The sequence below is a fragment of the Euleptes europaea genome, chromosome 4 (assembly GCF_029931775.1).
Source record: "Euleptes europaea isolate rEulEur1 chromosome 4, rEulEur1.hap1, whole genome shotgun sequence".
In the NCBI taxonomy this organism is placed as follows: domain Eukaryota; kingdom Metazoa; phylum Chordata; class Lepidosauria; order Squamata; family Sphaerodactylidae; genus Euleptes; species Euleptes europaea.
The window spans coordinates 35,742,204-35,758,325 of NC_079315.1; the positions used below are offsets into that span (position 1 = coordinate 35,742,204).

The 16,122-nt window shown below is 45.9% G+C and overlaps 1 protein-coding gene across 1 annotated transcript; it reads left to right on the forward strand.

Moving 5' to 3' along the window:
• Positions 1 to 4,578: 4,578 nt before the first annotated feature.
• On the forward strand, positions 4,579 to 11,328 carry LOC130476960 (cyclin-dependent kinase 4 inhibitor B-like). The gene is given in 2 exon segments (XM_056848965.1): positions 4,579 to 4,719; positions 11,071 to 11,328. Coding segments are annotated over 2 exon segments (399 nt in total).
• The last annotated feature ends 4,794 nt before the right edge of the window (positions 11,329 to 16,122 follow it).

A 16,122-nucleotide genomic window follows, 5' to 3' on the forward strand; every position in this document is an offset into this window, starting at 1 on the left:
GTTTGGATCATCTTATTCTTGTGAGCAGCTGTTTTCAGCTTTGAATTATATCAAATCTGACACCAGAAACAGACTAACAGATGACCTGAGTGCTGTATGTGTTGCTCTCAAACTTACAAAGTATGATCCAAGGTTAGACAAATGATCAGCATGCATACAACAGCAAAAATCACATTAATTGTTCAAAAGCATGCCAAATGCAAACTTTTACCTTTCAATAAAAAGTTGTTTGTATCATTGAAAGCTCTGTTTTTGTGTTTTTCTTTTAAGACAAAAGATGGTAATGTATGAGTTGTTTTTTCTAAACTAAAATCTCAGTATTCAGGTTAAATTGCAGTGATAAATAAGTGGGTTTTGTGATAAATAAGTGGGTTTTGGGTTGCAGTTTGGGCACTCGGTCTCTAAAAGGCTCGCCATCACTGTTCTAGGCCCTTGATGTAAACAGAGAAGACAGGCTCCAATGGCGCTATAAATACCTACTTAGCAGTAACTCGTTAGAAATCAAAACCAAAAGGATTTTATATTCAATATTATTTGTTCAAGTAAATTATATGAGGGTTTTTTAAATCTATTTTAATTCTCTGTATTTTTACGTTAATATTCTTTTCAGAAGGGTTTCCAAGACGTTTGTGACTGGGTATGCAAAAAAGGGGAGAAAGCTGAATTCTGTTTCTTGGGCACTTAAAAAAAAAAAAACCAAACAAACTTGATTTCACTCAGTGTGAACTGCTGTCATTACATATAGCTTGCTGGGAATACAACCGTGGAAGACCAGATCCTGAGCTACCAGGGAACTAGGAGAAACAAATTAAAATGGACCTCAGCATCCAATTCATGTATCCACGTATGGAGGATTTGTGTAAACTGCTCAGCATGACAAATTTGGCTCCTGCAGAAATCCATCACCCAATACTGAATTTAGTCTTCACTGAATGTTGTGGATGACAAGATCTATCAATGCAAATTAATCGAGGATTATATGTGGTGTTTGTAATAAATGAAAGACTGCACCAATATTATGTACCTGGGCTTTGTACATTGCAAAAATTAACCGTATTGATCAACACTGATTGTTCCAATTTTGTACGTTACTTAATTAGTTATGGTCATTGTTTTTTCACCTTTTGGGTTTCACTTCATATGAGATGGCATCCATTATGTTTATACTTGTTTATACTTCCACCTAATGCATGACATGGCTCACACTTCAGGCTGTTTGTCACTGCATAAATACCACTGCAGACACAGCAAACCACATAATTTGCCATGCCAAATGTGAACTGTCCTTTGCCCAAGCATCAGCCCTTGAGACAAACATTCAGGTTTTCCCAGGGATTTATGCTAAGCATGTGCAAAACACACACACACACACACACACATACACAACAAAAAGGCAGATTTGATTTTTTTGTCATTTTAAAAATATTATTAGAATTCTTGGATATTGTAATGAGCAGTAATCGGATTAGTTTACCAAATATATCTTCTCCTTACCTTTTTTCTCCACCTGATCAGAAGAAAATTCTGATGGGTTATACCCAGCACCTAAGAGATGCTCCTGCCAAATTTCAGACAGATGAACACTTTTTTACTCCTTTTTTATGGGCTTTTTATAAAGTCACCCCCCTCCTTTCCTAAGATCTTCAAACAGGGCCGGGGGAGCCTGTTTTCAAACCAATATAGAATGTATGAGCAGGGAGAGCTAAGCTCTTCCTTTTCCCTTTTCTTACTGCATTCAGTTAATTTTCTTACTGCATTCAGTTAACCCTTTTCCCTTATCTTACTGCATTCAGTTACTTGAGTTCAGCATTTTTCTTCCAGTCCAGCTCACTTTTGAAAACAGATGCAATAACATAGTGAGGTAAGTTAGACAGTGCAGTGTTTACTTACCCTTATCCACATAATACATTTTTGCAACACGCATACTTTATTCAGGAATGAGTGGACTCATATCAGATGTTCCTATGTACAGACACACCAATTAGAGCATTCTTGTTGGTGTGAAGATAGGCAAACTGTTCTGGTTGGTCAATGTCTCCATCAGGCCCATATCTGCAGAATCACTCTTGCTTTCCTGAGTAAATAAACCAAAGTGAATCATCAAAAATAATAGATCTGATATAATGAATTCATTAGCAAATACTGGAAATAATTTCATTTAGAGGTAAGACTGGGCCAGATTTTTGTTGGTTAAATAGCTAGTGCTCTCATCAGAAAGCTCTTGCTCTCTATTGAATGTACACAGGGGTGCAAACCCAGTTTTCTTGCTGAGCAATGCAGAAAGCTGTTTTCTCATAAGTCTTGCAGCACTGGGACAATATCCACAATCAATTTTTCTTACTAAATTGGGGATGCTGCACTTCAAGATGAGGTTTCAAAGAAAGGAACAGAATACAAGCCATTTTATTAGAACCCACTTCATCAAATATGTCAGTGTACATGCACTGTCAACAATGAAAACCTACAAGTTAAACGAGAACAATTAGTTTTATGTACATATGTTTTTTCCCTGCTTTTAATAAATACCTTCCTCAACTAAAGTGACTTCCTTAGGTTACACCCAACTAAGCAGCCTGCCATGCTGGTAGTCATAAAAACTAAAGGGGAGATGTCTCCTTTAGTTCACATAAGAAAAACAATAGGGAAGAAGAGTGAGCAGAGCTGGGTGGGTAGAGAAAAGAGCATTATCTTTATTTAAAGGGCACCAGCTTTTTTTTCCCTCAGTTCTAAAGAAGAAGAATTGGTTTTTATACCCCACTTTTCTCTACCTTAAGGAGTCTCAAAGTGCCTTACAATCACATTCCCTTCCTCTCCCCACAACAGGCACCTTGAGAGGTAGGTGGGGCTGAGAGAGTTCCAAGAGAACTGTGACTGGCCCAAGGTCAGCCTCAAACTCAGTACTCCAGATAGGAGTCTGACACTCTTAACCACTACACAATGGAAGCTGTAATGTCACAAATTTCAAAAGTCCTCCCTCCTCAAAAATTAGTAAGTGGGGCTAACCCCTAGCCCCACCCTAGCTATAGCTCTGAGTAGGACTTAACCAGCAGGAGAGCACAGGGCCTTGTTTTTTATTGGTAAGTGTAAATCACAGCTGTTTGGGTACATATCAGAATGAAGCCCGTGGGATTCTAGACTGGTTGTTAATGGATTCTAGCACTTCAGACTACTGATGGGAGTAAACTTGGAGTGTGTGTGTGTGCACGCGCTGTCAAGTCACAGCTGCCTCATGGTTGGGTTTTCAAGGCAAGAAATGTTCAGAGGTGGTTTGCCATTGCCTGCCTCTGCCTGGGCTGAGAAAGTTCAGAGAGAACTCTGACTGACCTGAGGTCACCCAGCAGGCTTCACGTGGAGGAGTGGAGAATCGGTTGCTGGCTCCCCCCCCCCCCATTAAAAAAAAAAAAAAAAAAACCTCCCCTGTAGTTAATCAGGAAGGACAGTTTAGCATAGCCCCTTTTTGGGTACCTAGTGGACTCCCCGCACGGAAAAACAAAGAGGAGTCTTGTACTTTTAAAGACTAGCAAAATTTCCTCATCAGCTACCCTGGACTAGGGCCCAGTGCTTCTGATGCAAGGCATGGCTGCTCACTATGTAGATCACTGGTTCCCAACCGGGGGGTCCGTGAGAACTAAATTAAGGTCCGCGAAACAAAGTTATAAACCCATAATAAATTAATATTTTCAATTAAAAGCTCTCTATTATAAAAAATATATATTCAAATATTATTCTAAGTGTAATGTTTCACTAACAGTTACGATTAAAGTGTATTTTCAAATTCTCAGAATTTTTTATTTTGCACCTTGGGGTCCCTGCACCGAACAAAAAAGTCCTAGCGCTCCCCGGTCAAAAAAAGGTTGGGAACCACTGATGTAGATGTTTGACGTAGGTGCATGGAAACAAACCAGACTGGGGGGGGTCAAGAAGCCACGCGTGCAACGCGAGAAGCCCTGGAGGGGCGGCTTGGGTATTTCGCACCGGGCTGCCTAGGGCGCCTGCCAAACGAGCAGCCGTCCGCCGCGCTGGGAAAACAGGGACTCTTCCCCGGGGACCCAGCGCTGCCGTGTCTTCAAGCGCCTCCTCTTTGCTGCAGCCGGCTTAGCCAAGCTGCCCCCGTCCGGAACCAGGCGCGCCCCTCCTCCAGCCTCAAGTGGTCCCGCCCTGCTACAGTATGAAAGGCGGTGGGATTGCGGGGGCGGGAGGAGGAGGAGGAGGAGGAGGAGGAGGAGGAGGGGGGGGGCCTACTCTCCATCCCCCCCCACACCGGTTCTCAGGAAGGCGTCCAGCTGGATGCATGCGCTCCCTGCCTTGGCGAGAGGCACAGGGCAGCGGCTGGCGAAGGACCCGCCTTGGAGGGGTGGAAGAGCCGGAGAGCCGCGCAGGAGGCGGAGGGACATCCGGGCGGGCGTCAGGGCTCCGGGGCAGCCTGGCTGTCGCCCCGCAAGGGACGAGGAGGCGAAAGGCCAGGGGCCGCGAAGGGCCCCGCTGCCTCCAGCGCCCCGGGTTCCCCCGGGATCCCTCGGATCCTCGGGGCTGGCGCTGCCCGGTGTGGCTGCCCCTTCGGATGCTGCCCGGCCGGGCATGGCTCAAGGCGGGGGCGACGGCGGGGCGGACCGGCTGGCCACGGCCGCCGCGCGCGGGGACCTGGAGGCGGTGCGGCGGCTGCTGGACTCCGGAGCGGACCCCAACGCGGCGAACTCGTTCGGCAGGACCCCCATCCAGGTGGGGCCTTCCCGGGGTCCGGGCGGGCGGGCGGGGGGCCCTGGGGAGGGGGCGCCCGACGCCTCGGCGGAGCCGCGCCTGCTGAAGTGGCGGAGGGCAGCGCTCGGCTGAGGCTCGGCTCCAGGGACCGGCCCATTGGGAATTGGGGAGGCCACGCTTGCCACTAGGAAATAACGACACCACGCTTGCCAACAGGGGAAAGTGAGACCACGCTTGCCAATAGGAAATAATGATTCCCTATTGTTGGCAAGCGTCGTCTCACTTTTCCCTATGGGCAAGCGTCGTCTCCACTACTCCCAATGGGTAAGCATGCATTCTCTACGGGCAGTGATGTCTTGTCTATGGGCAAGCGCTGTTCCTAGTTTTAGTAAGCCCCGCTGTAAATGTGTGTGAAGTGCCATCAAGTCGCAACTTTCGATTTATTTTATTATTGTTGCTGCTGCTGTTCGGCTGTAGGTGTGATTGCGATAAGCGTGTTTTATCAGTATGGAATCGTTAAGAGCCAGCGTGGTGTAGGGGTTAAGAGGGGCAAACTCCGATCTGGAGAGCCGGGTCCGGTCCCCCGCTCCTCCACATGAAGCCTGGCTGGGGGGCCTCGGGCCAGGCTGCGAACTCTCTCAGCCCACGCAGGGGCCGGCAAGGGCAAACCACCTCCAAACGCCTCTTGCCCTGAAAAACCTGCGGGGTCGCCACAAGTCAGCTGTGACTCGACGGCGCTTCCCACCACCACCTGGAATCATTGATTGGTCGAGGCCGTAGAAGAAGCAGATCTAAAAAGGCACCTGCGAAGTGGGCAGGAGTCAGGCTGGCCCGATTGCCGCCCTAGGTCGAGCCCCACCACCGCCTGGAAAACCCTCCCGGGCTCTCTGGGGAAGACTTTGGGACTGCAGCCCAGGGGAAGGCTTTGGGACTGCAGCCCAGGGCCGATTCGGCCCCCAACGCTTCCAGGCAAGCGGATCCCCCAGCAAACACACCCGCACGCTCCCACCCAGCTGGGAACAACCGCGATCTCCGCGGACAGATTCAAAAGTCGCTTCCCCTTTTCGCTGGGTGGGCTTGAGCCTGCAGCGAAAGGCGGCTTGTAAATGCTTCGAACTGACCAGCAGATAAATGAGCAGGTGGTTTCGAAAGAGGCGGAATGGTTAGGATTGTGGGGGCTGGGATTTCTACCCCCCCTCTTTGCAGCCAGATCGCCCCTTCAAGAGCTAATTCACAGTGGGTAGCCGTGTTAGTCTGCCTGCAGTAGTAGAAAAGGGCAAGAGTCCAGGCGCATCTTAAAGACTAACAAAAATATTTTCTGGTAGGGTAGGAGCTTTCGTGAGCCACAGCTCACTTCTTCAGATCAGTTCTGAAGAAGTGAGCTGTGGCTCAGAAAAGCTCATACCTTGCCAGAAAATATTTTTGTTAGTCTTTAAGGTGCTCCTGGACTCTTGCCCTTTTCTACTCCTTCAAGAGCTAGGAAAACACGAAAAGGGGCTTCACCACCCCCCCGCGCGCACACTGAACTCAGTCCTGTCCCAAACGACGAAGGCTTCCTTTTGCAAGGCACGTTAGGCGACTCGGGAGACGAGAGATCGGGGCCACCGAAGCGCGCTGCCAGGCCTCCTTTCCGGGAGAAAGGTCGGTGAGGAACTTCACTCGTTGACGGAGGGGAGTGTGGGGGGGGGGGGAGAGAAGAAACCTTTATAAGGAGCAGAAAGGCGACCGTCTCTCTCAGACTAGATAACGAAAACTCACTGGAACTCTCTGAAATCGACATATTCCTTTTTCGGGAGTGGATTTTCCATTCTCATTGGGCGAGCCTCCTTGCTTCCCTGTTCCAGCCAGGAGTCAGCCAGGATCGAACGTCCCATGCCTAAATCAAAGCCCACGGGGGAAACTTTAAAGGGAACCTGGGTCCCCCTCTCTGGAGGACCGGACTCCCCCCCCCCCCGATTTTTTCTTTGGAGCGTCTCAGACAAAGGGTGTGGGGAGGGGAATCAGCAGCCATAGAAAAGTTGCTTTGTTAAGACCAACTGCAAAGGTACAAGGAAGCGTGCCAGCTTTCCAGTTAACACTCTTCCGCAGGGGTGTTTCTGCCTTTTGTAGTTTGTTTTGTTTAACCACCAGCCTGAAGAGTTCATTTGAACTCCAAAGATTGCTAATTTCTTCACAACTTTTGTTGGTCCCGTCCCCCTCTGAAAGTCACTTTTATCCACTTCTATCATTAGTAAGTTCGACTGAAACGAATTTAAGTTGTGTGTTGTTTTTTAATCCATTTTAACTTTTGGATTTGTAACTTCTCTGCATGACTAGTGGATGAGCTATTAACAAGGCAATCCTAAACATGTATACAGGGAAGTAGGCCTCGTGAAGTTCAATGAGACTTACTGGCTAGTAAGAGTGCTTAGGATTGCAGCCCAGGTCCCCTAGCTGCCGCAAACACCTCTTCAGATCCAGGGCTACTCACATGGTCAGGGCCCTTCACATCCATCCTGTGTTGCTTGCAACCAACTAGCAGTATGGCTCTCTCTGTAGCAAATAAGCGGAAGGAAGGAAAGAAGTGAGCCATTTGCCCTTCCCTCCCTAAGGCAGGGAAGATGGAGTATATGTTTTTTTAAAATACATTTATACTTAACTGTGTCATGACAGAACAGGATAAACGTCTGGGGTAGGGGGGGTGAATAGTGTACATTCACTATTCGTGGTCAGTGGCACTCCCTTCGCCTGGACGGACCTTATCTAGAGAAAAGGTTAGGCCTGCTTTGAATTGTAATGATTGCAGCTTGTGGTTGAGATCCTTTTATTTGGAAATAAGTGGGGGGGGGGGATAAGTGGGTTTTCTCGGTGTGTTTAAAATCAAGATGCTTGACCTTGTGAGAAAAATGGAATTTAGCCCTTGGAAGGGTGGGAGGAATTGTACCCCCGATTTTCAAAGCGAAGTGGCAGAGATGTTCAAACAAGCAAGAGATTCTGAATATCTTGCTGTGTGTGCCCAGCATTATTCGCTTTATTTATTTATTTCAAAACATTTCAAAAACTTGGTGGGTGCACTTAAAGAATGTTCTGCCCACACACCTTCGCTTCGGAAGAACTTAGGGGTTGCTGATTTGTTGTTGCTGTTTGGGGGTTTGTTTGTTTGTTTTGAGCGTTGAATTGGGTCAAAACTCCCCGCGAAATGGCAGCACCTGGGACAGATGACAAATGGCCATGACTCAAAGCACAGCAAGAATTTTTACCGGACAAATAGGATGGGGAAAGGATCCCGATGCCAAAACACTGTTAGGTCCCAAAAGGTGCCAAAGGACCAAAGCCTCTTGGGAGGGGGGATTTGGTTCCCAAGGGAACGATCTGGCCACAAGGAAACTCTATTGAGCTCTTTTGGTTAGACTACAATTCTAAAATCACTTTCCTGGGATTAAATCCCACCGAATAATAATAGGGGACTTACTTCTGTGACAATATGCATATAGGATTGCACTGTTAAGCAGGTATTTTAATTTGCAATCCTGCGCACGTTCACTCAGAAGCAAGTCCCATTTTAAGCCGAGGCGGGGTTTACTCTCACCTAAGTGCGCCTAGGAGTGCAGCCCTAATGGCCGCGGCAGGGTTTACTCACGGCTTGACTTCTGCTGGATGGCGCCCCTTCTTTCCCTCTCGGGTTCTCTGTATGTGAGAGATCTCCTGGAACGATATTAGCAGGTTTCTTTACAAATACCCAAACACGAGAAAGTACATTGGCAATGCAATTCTTTTTTTAAAAAAGAAAACACCTTTCCTGGGAGTGTGTCCCATTGAATGTACCTGAACAGGATCTGGGTAGATCCCATGAGTAGGGGCACCCTACAATTCCAAGGTTCTTGGGGGCTGCAATCAATGCTCCTCCTGGGGTTTAGATGAGACAGAGGAATAGTATAGTATATACTATACAGTAAATATATACTTATGGAATGGTATATTATGTAATATAGTATATTAAAGAGGAAGCTCCTTAAAGACTAACAAAATTTATTTCCAAGTCAGAGCTCAGGGAACCCCCCCCCCTCGGGTTTTCAAGGCAAGAGGGGTTGGGAGGTGGCTTGCCATTGCACTGCCTGCCTCCTTGTGTGTTGAGAGAGTTCTGAGAGAACTGTGACTGGCCCAAGGTCCCCCAGCAGGCTTCATGTGGAGGAGCGGGGATTCGAACCCGGTTCTCCAGAATAAAGCCCCGCCACTCTTAACCACTATACCGCGCTGGCTCTCGAAATGGAAAGTTGTTATTTGTATATATGGGCTATACTTGTGTGTCGACTATGTATATTAACCCCGGCCGGTTCCTTGAATGCGGAGGATTCCTCTGGGCGCGGACACGGTCCCGCTGAGAAACCGGGTTACCGCCCTTTGTATTCCCAGCGATGTATTAAGAGTTTGAAAATGTTGTTAAAAAACCCATCGCTTTAAAAAGGGTTTTGGGATACCACGGCTTATAAATGGTTGGAAGACGTCTTCACAGCTAAGGGGCCAGCAAACAGTATTTTTTATAACGTTTTCAAACTCTTAATACATCGCTGGGAATACAAGTGCGGTAACAGCACCGGCCGCTCCTCAAACTGCAGGCGGCTGCCCGACGCCTCCCTAAGGGCTGCCCTGGGCGAGAGACTGGCTTAAAGGTTCAGATCGCCCCCCCCCCAAAAAAAAACTACCCAAGCCACTCTGTCGACAGGCTGCAAGGGGCAACTGATTGTAAGCCGGCTCTGGCTGCAAAGGACAAATGTCAACAGGTCCCCCACCAAAGTGCGATCCTTGAAGGGTCCAGGCGGAATCCCTATCAGAGGCCTCCGGCGCTTGCGGGCTCCCAGCCCTCTTTAGCCGCTTCTTTGTCGGGTTGACGTCTCATAAGAACATAAGAAAGGCCCTGCTGGATCAGACCCAGGCCCATCAAGTCCAGCAGTCTGTTCACACAGTGGCCAACCAGGTGCCTCTAGGAAGCCCACTAACAAGACAAGTGCAGCAGCATTGTCCTGCCTGTGTCCCACAGCACCTCATATAATAGGCACCTAATATAATAGGCATTCTTTTCCCATACTAGAGAGAATAGGTCATATCTTACTCGCCCCTTTGGCCAAACAACTGATGTTTGAAGAGGTCCTTCACAAAACTTTTCAAAGGCCTGCAACTGGCCTTTCGGAATCTATCTAATCTTTCTCTCTGTGTGTGTATTTTCAATATAAATTGTCAAGATTTGGGTTTGATTAGATCAGCTGGGGTTTTACTGTAGGAGTTAACCCCCCCCCATGCACCCATGTAACTGAGCTGGTGTGGCCTTGAGGGATATAGTGTTGGACACCAAGCAAATAGATCTGGGTTGAAGACCCTGCTTGCTATGAAAATTACTGGGTGTCTTTAGGCCAATCATTCTCTCAGCCTAACCTACCTCACAGGGTTGTTGCACTGACACACCACAGGAGGGAAGAGACACCCTTAGCTCCTTGGAGGAAGGGTAGGATTTAAAAAAATGTTAAATAAATAAAGTGAGGCCTGGTTCTGACATGCAGTTATAGTGTTGCCAAGTGTCCCTTTAAGAGAGGCCTGCAAGGAATATTACTTACCATGTGATGTTAATTACTTCCATGCCATGAAAAACTTCACCTGCTCATTGTCAGGTATTAAGCCTCTGTTTTTTTGTTTTTTTCCTCCAGGGCCTTTTGGCATCCCTAGTCAGTTAGGGCCCTGACCTGGATGGGCCAGGCTAGCCAGATATTATCAGATCTTGTTAGTATTTGGATGGGAGACCACCAAGGAAGCCCAGGGTGCCTTACCCAGAGGCAGGCAATGGCAAACCACCTCTGAACCTCTCTTGACTTGAAAGCCCTACAAGGTCACCATAAATTGGCTGCAATTTGATGGTACTTTCCACTGCCAGTCAGTTTGGAATGATGTGACAGAGGGAATTATTCCATAATGGGTTTCCTCATTATGTCAAAACTTTTGATGCTGGTTTTCAGCTGAGTGGATGTCAGTTTTGGTTTTTCATGCAAGGGCACATTCAAAATTGGAAACCACCACTTGCAATTAAGACCAACTATAGGATACCACTGTTGAATAAACAATATTTACGTAGCACAAACTAATCCCCCCTCAAAAAATAATCCTTAAATGTGAATTATTATAATAAATCTGAAGTGACTCTGATGGGGGGGGTTGGATAGACAGAACCCACTGGGGAGTGCACAACAGAGCATAACTAGGCAGGTCTACTCATAAGTAAATCCCCTTTTTTTTAGAGGTGCTTTTCTCCTAGGATGGGTCCCTTTGGATTGCTGCATTTGCATGCTTGATCTGGTGGTGACATTTCTCCAGGACTAACTGCAGGACTTCATTCTCTCTCCCCAGGTTATGATGATGGGAAACCACCATGTGGCAGAGCTGCTGCTTCAGAGAGGAGCCAACCCAAACCAGCCAGATCCACATACTGGCTCCCTCCCGGTGCATGACGCGGCTCAGGAAGGCTTCCTTGAGACTCTGCAGGTGTTGTTCCGAGGGGGTGCTCGCTTGGATCTGAGGGACCAGTGGGGCCGCCTCCCGCTTGACCTCGCCCCAGAGAGCGTCCAGAGCGCCCTGGTCAATTACCTGTGAACCTTGGTTGGCTGAAGCATTTTGCCAGAGGCTCAGGAAAAAGACAAGCAGATAGCCTCCCCCCACCCCAGGAAAAAGCAATGCATTTAAATTGCACTGGGCAGGCAGGAACGCCTGCCTTTGAACCTAATACTGTGAGTCTCTCCCAGCCAGAGTTGCAGAAACAGTATAGCTCTGCTAGACTGCACAATTGTTCTCCAGACTGCAGATGGAGCATTACGTGTTTGCATACTCCCCCATCTGGGGGGGAAATTCTGCACATGGAAAACTTGGAAGCCAAGAAACAATTGTACCCTTTGTCCTGATAAGCTAGCTTTCTGTGTGCAGGCATTCCATTTAATTTGGAGAGTTGTCATCTAGTGCACTGTAAGAGCTGTATTACGTGTTGTGTTTGGTTACACAGCTCAGTTCTCGGCTTTTTGTTGTTTGTGTCTTTCTTGTTGGAAAAAAAGGTAATTTATTTTTCTGGGGTATGTTTGAGTAATATGCAAAGAGTGTTTTGATTTTATAGTACTCGGGAGAAAGGGGAAGGAGCCTGTGATCTCCCAGCTGAATGCACTATTGATGTGGCTTTGGTTTTTCAATTGCACAAAAATACCTGCCAACTTATTTTTGAGCAAGATAAGGAAAGGATGAAGGATTATGGCCTTTGCAATACACTGTAGTGAGATTAATAGAGTATTTCAACTATTTCCCCATAAGATCTCCTTGCTGAAGTTGATGCTTTTCTAACTCATATCTTAGAAATAATAAAAGATGTGATCCCTCTCCCATTCCATTAGAACGCATTTTGGAATTAGGAAAGCATTAAATATGCACTTACTTAAATGTCTGAGTTGGGGATTTTTCTTGTTCAGGATTTCAGCAGACAACATTACCAATGCAAACTGAATTCACACCTGCTACATACACTTTTCTGATTTGCTATCACTGTTGGGGTGCATCTACCGAGGGGAGGGGGGAATTCAACCTGCTCTTGTGTACAGAATAGCAGTTTTAAATGCATTTCTGTTAGGCTTTTGAATCAACTGCAGGATGGTTGATTACCAATGGCCTTTCAACAACCCTGTGCATGACAATACATGTGTGATTTCAGGCAGCCCATAATATTTTGTTAAAAGTCAAGCGCATCTAAATCCAATTGAAATCAGTAGCATTAAAGGCACAATCAAGTACTTAATCCCCATTTATTTCAATGAACCTTGTTCACACCCTGGTTTTCTCTGCTGTGTCTGTTAAAGCATGATATTATCTGCCCTTGGAAAGGGTTTCAGTTCTGATGGAGATTTAGATACATGTTTAATTCAGGAAAGGGAATTCATGTTTAAGATCCTAGGCATCCTTTCATTGGGATCACATTACAAAGCAATTGTGTTTAAGGCTGTGTTGCAGGTAAAAGAAAACAGCATTAACTCATCTCGAGCCCCAGGACCGTTTTAGAAGGGTGGTGCATGTTTTCTGCAGCAAGGGCTGCCATACATGCTTGTCTGTGGAATGAAAAAGTGGTAACTCGTGGCAGAGGCCTCTCCACCTCATTTGGAATCATGCTACACCTTTACAGTGTGATGCAGTTGCATGGAGCGGGGGGAGTTCTCCTCTGTGGCATAGTGGTTAGAGTTTCACACTAGGATCTAGTCTGTGTGTGTGTGTGAAGTGCCATCAAGTCGCAGCCGACTTATGGCGACCCCTTTTTGGGGTTTTCATGGCAAGAGACTAGCAGAGGTGGGTTGCCAGTGCCTTCCTCTGCATAGCAACCCTGGTATTCCTTGGTGGTTTCCCATCCAAATACTAACCAGGGCTGACCCTGCTTAGCTGCTGAGATATGACGAGATCAGGCTAGCCTGGGCCATCCAGGTCAGGGCAGGATCTGGTCTAGACAGGTTCAAATCCCCTCTCTGCCACAGAAGCTCACAGGGTGACCTTGGGTCAGTCACTCCCTCTCAGCCTAACCTGCTTCACAGTATTTTTACGAGGTTAAAATGAAGGAGTAAGAAATCGTAAGGTAAGCTGCTCTGGGTCCCTATTGGTGAGAAAAGGGGGGTACAGATGACTAAATAAAATAACCATGTGTCGAAACCAATAATGTCTGAGGATGTAGAGGACTGCCACACTCTTGCTTCACATCCCTGATGGCAGGAATCGAACCAGTACTGTCCATCTGTACAATATGGTACAATATGTATTGGCAGAAGGCGCCTGTGGCACTATAACCTGATTGAAGTTGAGCAGACCTGGAGCTGGCCCACTGCACACTGGCTCCCTGGGCATCTCATCTCTACTTCCTTGAGTATCGTAAAGGATGACATATAGGATAAATACAATTAATACTATACTAATTAGAGTTTGGCATAGAGCATCTTGCCATACCAGTGCAGTTGTTTGTAGTACCTACCAGGCCAGACTGACATGCTCCAGCAATTAGGGTCTTGGTGCAGAGATCACTGCTGGCTAGCTACGTCATTCCGGTTTCAGTATCCATAAAGAATCATAGAATTGGAAGGGGCCATCTAGTCCAATCCTGTGCCCAGTGCAGGGAAGAAAGACAATGGTACTCAGTTTGGGATTAGTAGGTAAGCATCATCAGCTGCCAGATGGGATTGTCTTCTACAACTCAACCCTAGAGTCAGAACATTCAAAAGCAGTACTGATACAACCATGGGCCTTACTTGCATGCTACATGCAAAATAACAGTCCACACAATAGACTAGATAGAGGAATAGCCATTGTGTACACCCATGGTGCAGCAAACACAAAACAGACTCCTGGGGCACCAGAAAGACTTGCTCCAAGTCTAAGTAGAATTTCAGCCTTTGTCCATATTACCTATGACCTTGTGTTGCATTGACAAACATATTTTACCATTCAATACGGATGCTTGTGCTTTATCAAAAGTTGTTGATTTTGAAAGCCTTCACTGAATGTCCCTCAAAGGATAACTACCTGATATTATCATAAATTATGAACACTTACACAAAACAAGAGCAATCTGTTTATCCAAGCCTGTTACTTTCAAGTAGCTAACTGAATGAATCAGAGAGAGGATGTTAAAATCTACTATTGTTATTGAATGATGCAACATTAGCTAAAAGCAGAACAGCAAAGGTGGCAGATCTACACAGCGAAGTGATTAAGGCCGAAATCCTAGCACTTCTCTGGAAGCAAGCACCACTGAATAAAATTGAACTTAATTCTGAGTAGACCTGTTTAAGACTGGTCCCTTAATCTTAGTTTCATAATTGCTAATTCTCATGTTTATGTGTGTTTAAAAAATAGATACAAGCTAATTAATATACATCAAATGCAATCCTAAGCAGTGTTCTAAGTCCATTGATCTCAGTGGGCACCTTGGCTGCCTAGAGTGCCTTTAGGGAGATCCAACAGGACCATGCATGTTCATCTATTACATAGTCTGTTCCAAGAGATCTCAGATGTCCCACACAAACCAAGGTTTCAATGTATATTAAACCCATTAAACAGAACATATAACAGTCAACAATCTTAAGATAATTGAAAACTCGAATCAGTTTAGAAAAGTCTTGTCCAGGCTTGCATTAAGGCAAGCATAATGCAACAATTATTTAACAGAAACCCAGGTATGACACCAACTAACTCCTTGCTGAAAGTACTGTATGGACATAACTAAGACCTTTGACTGTCAAATATGGCTGCTGAGAAAAGGGAACTAGGAGCAGTACAATTCCCTGGACCTCCATTGTTTGGAAGTTCACAAAATCACAAAGTTCACCTATCTCATTTTGCTTCCATGTAATCACCCAGCAAAGTGCAGCAGCTGCAAGCCTCTCTAATAATTAAAAAAAAAACATGCATTTTAACTTTTTACTTGCCTTGAAACCATAACAAGAGTTCTCCAGCAAGTTAACATTTGATATCTACCTTTAGTTGAGCAACTTATTGAACTAAGTGATTACAGGTTCCTGAAGGGTGGGGGTCCCCACCTCTGTTTCATTAAGTATCTCCCTCTAGTTCATCTCCCTCTAGTTCATATGTTTTTTTAAATGTAGAGCCCATGGAGAATCTCTTTTCCAAGAGCCTCTGGTGGCTTTCGACAGCCCTGCTGTCAGTCCAAGAAATAATTATGGAACTTAACATTGCTGAACCTTCTAATTTCTGCCTTTGCCCACCAATCAGACTCCCCCGCCCCCTTGGAACACTGATCTGATTGGCCCATTCTGATACAAATGAATTAAGACCATCACTCTGTCAAAGCAAATTTCCATTCTCCTCCTCCATGTCTGAAAGTATTGTTGGAAGGCACATGAGACTGCAACTTTGCTGTGGCTAAGCAGGAAGGTGCCTAGAAAGAGATCTCCTGGGAACCATTTGCAGGCCCACAACAGGAGAAAAGCAAATAAGCACAACAGGAGCAAAGACATTCACTTCTTGGAAACACTTAATTATACATGCAAAGTCATTAAAGTTATCAGAGTACCGTTCAAAGGTGTTGTAAGACCTGCCTTGCGGCCTCAGTTGTCAAGGTAGATAGAGATTTTTCAACACGTTTAATGAAGTGATATTCTGCTTTGCTTCCAAAGGTTATTTTTGTTACCCAACACAAATTGTCAGTGTGGGGTGGACTATAAACAGCAGTTGAAACGATGTCTTCAAATGACTTTCCAATTTGAGTCAGACTGTGAGCTAAGTGATGGATTTATTCAGAACCAATTTCTCAACATCTGAGAATACCACATTTCCCATCCAGAGAAGAGTACAGTCATCTTATTCTTTAGGCTTAGGTGTGGTGAGTCAGTTCTAGATTTTGAGAGTTTAAGGCAGTAATTCCCAAATTGT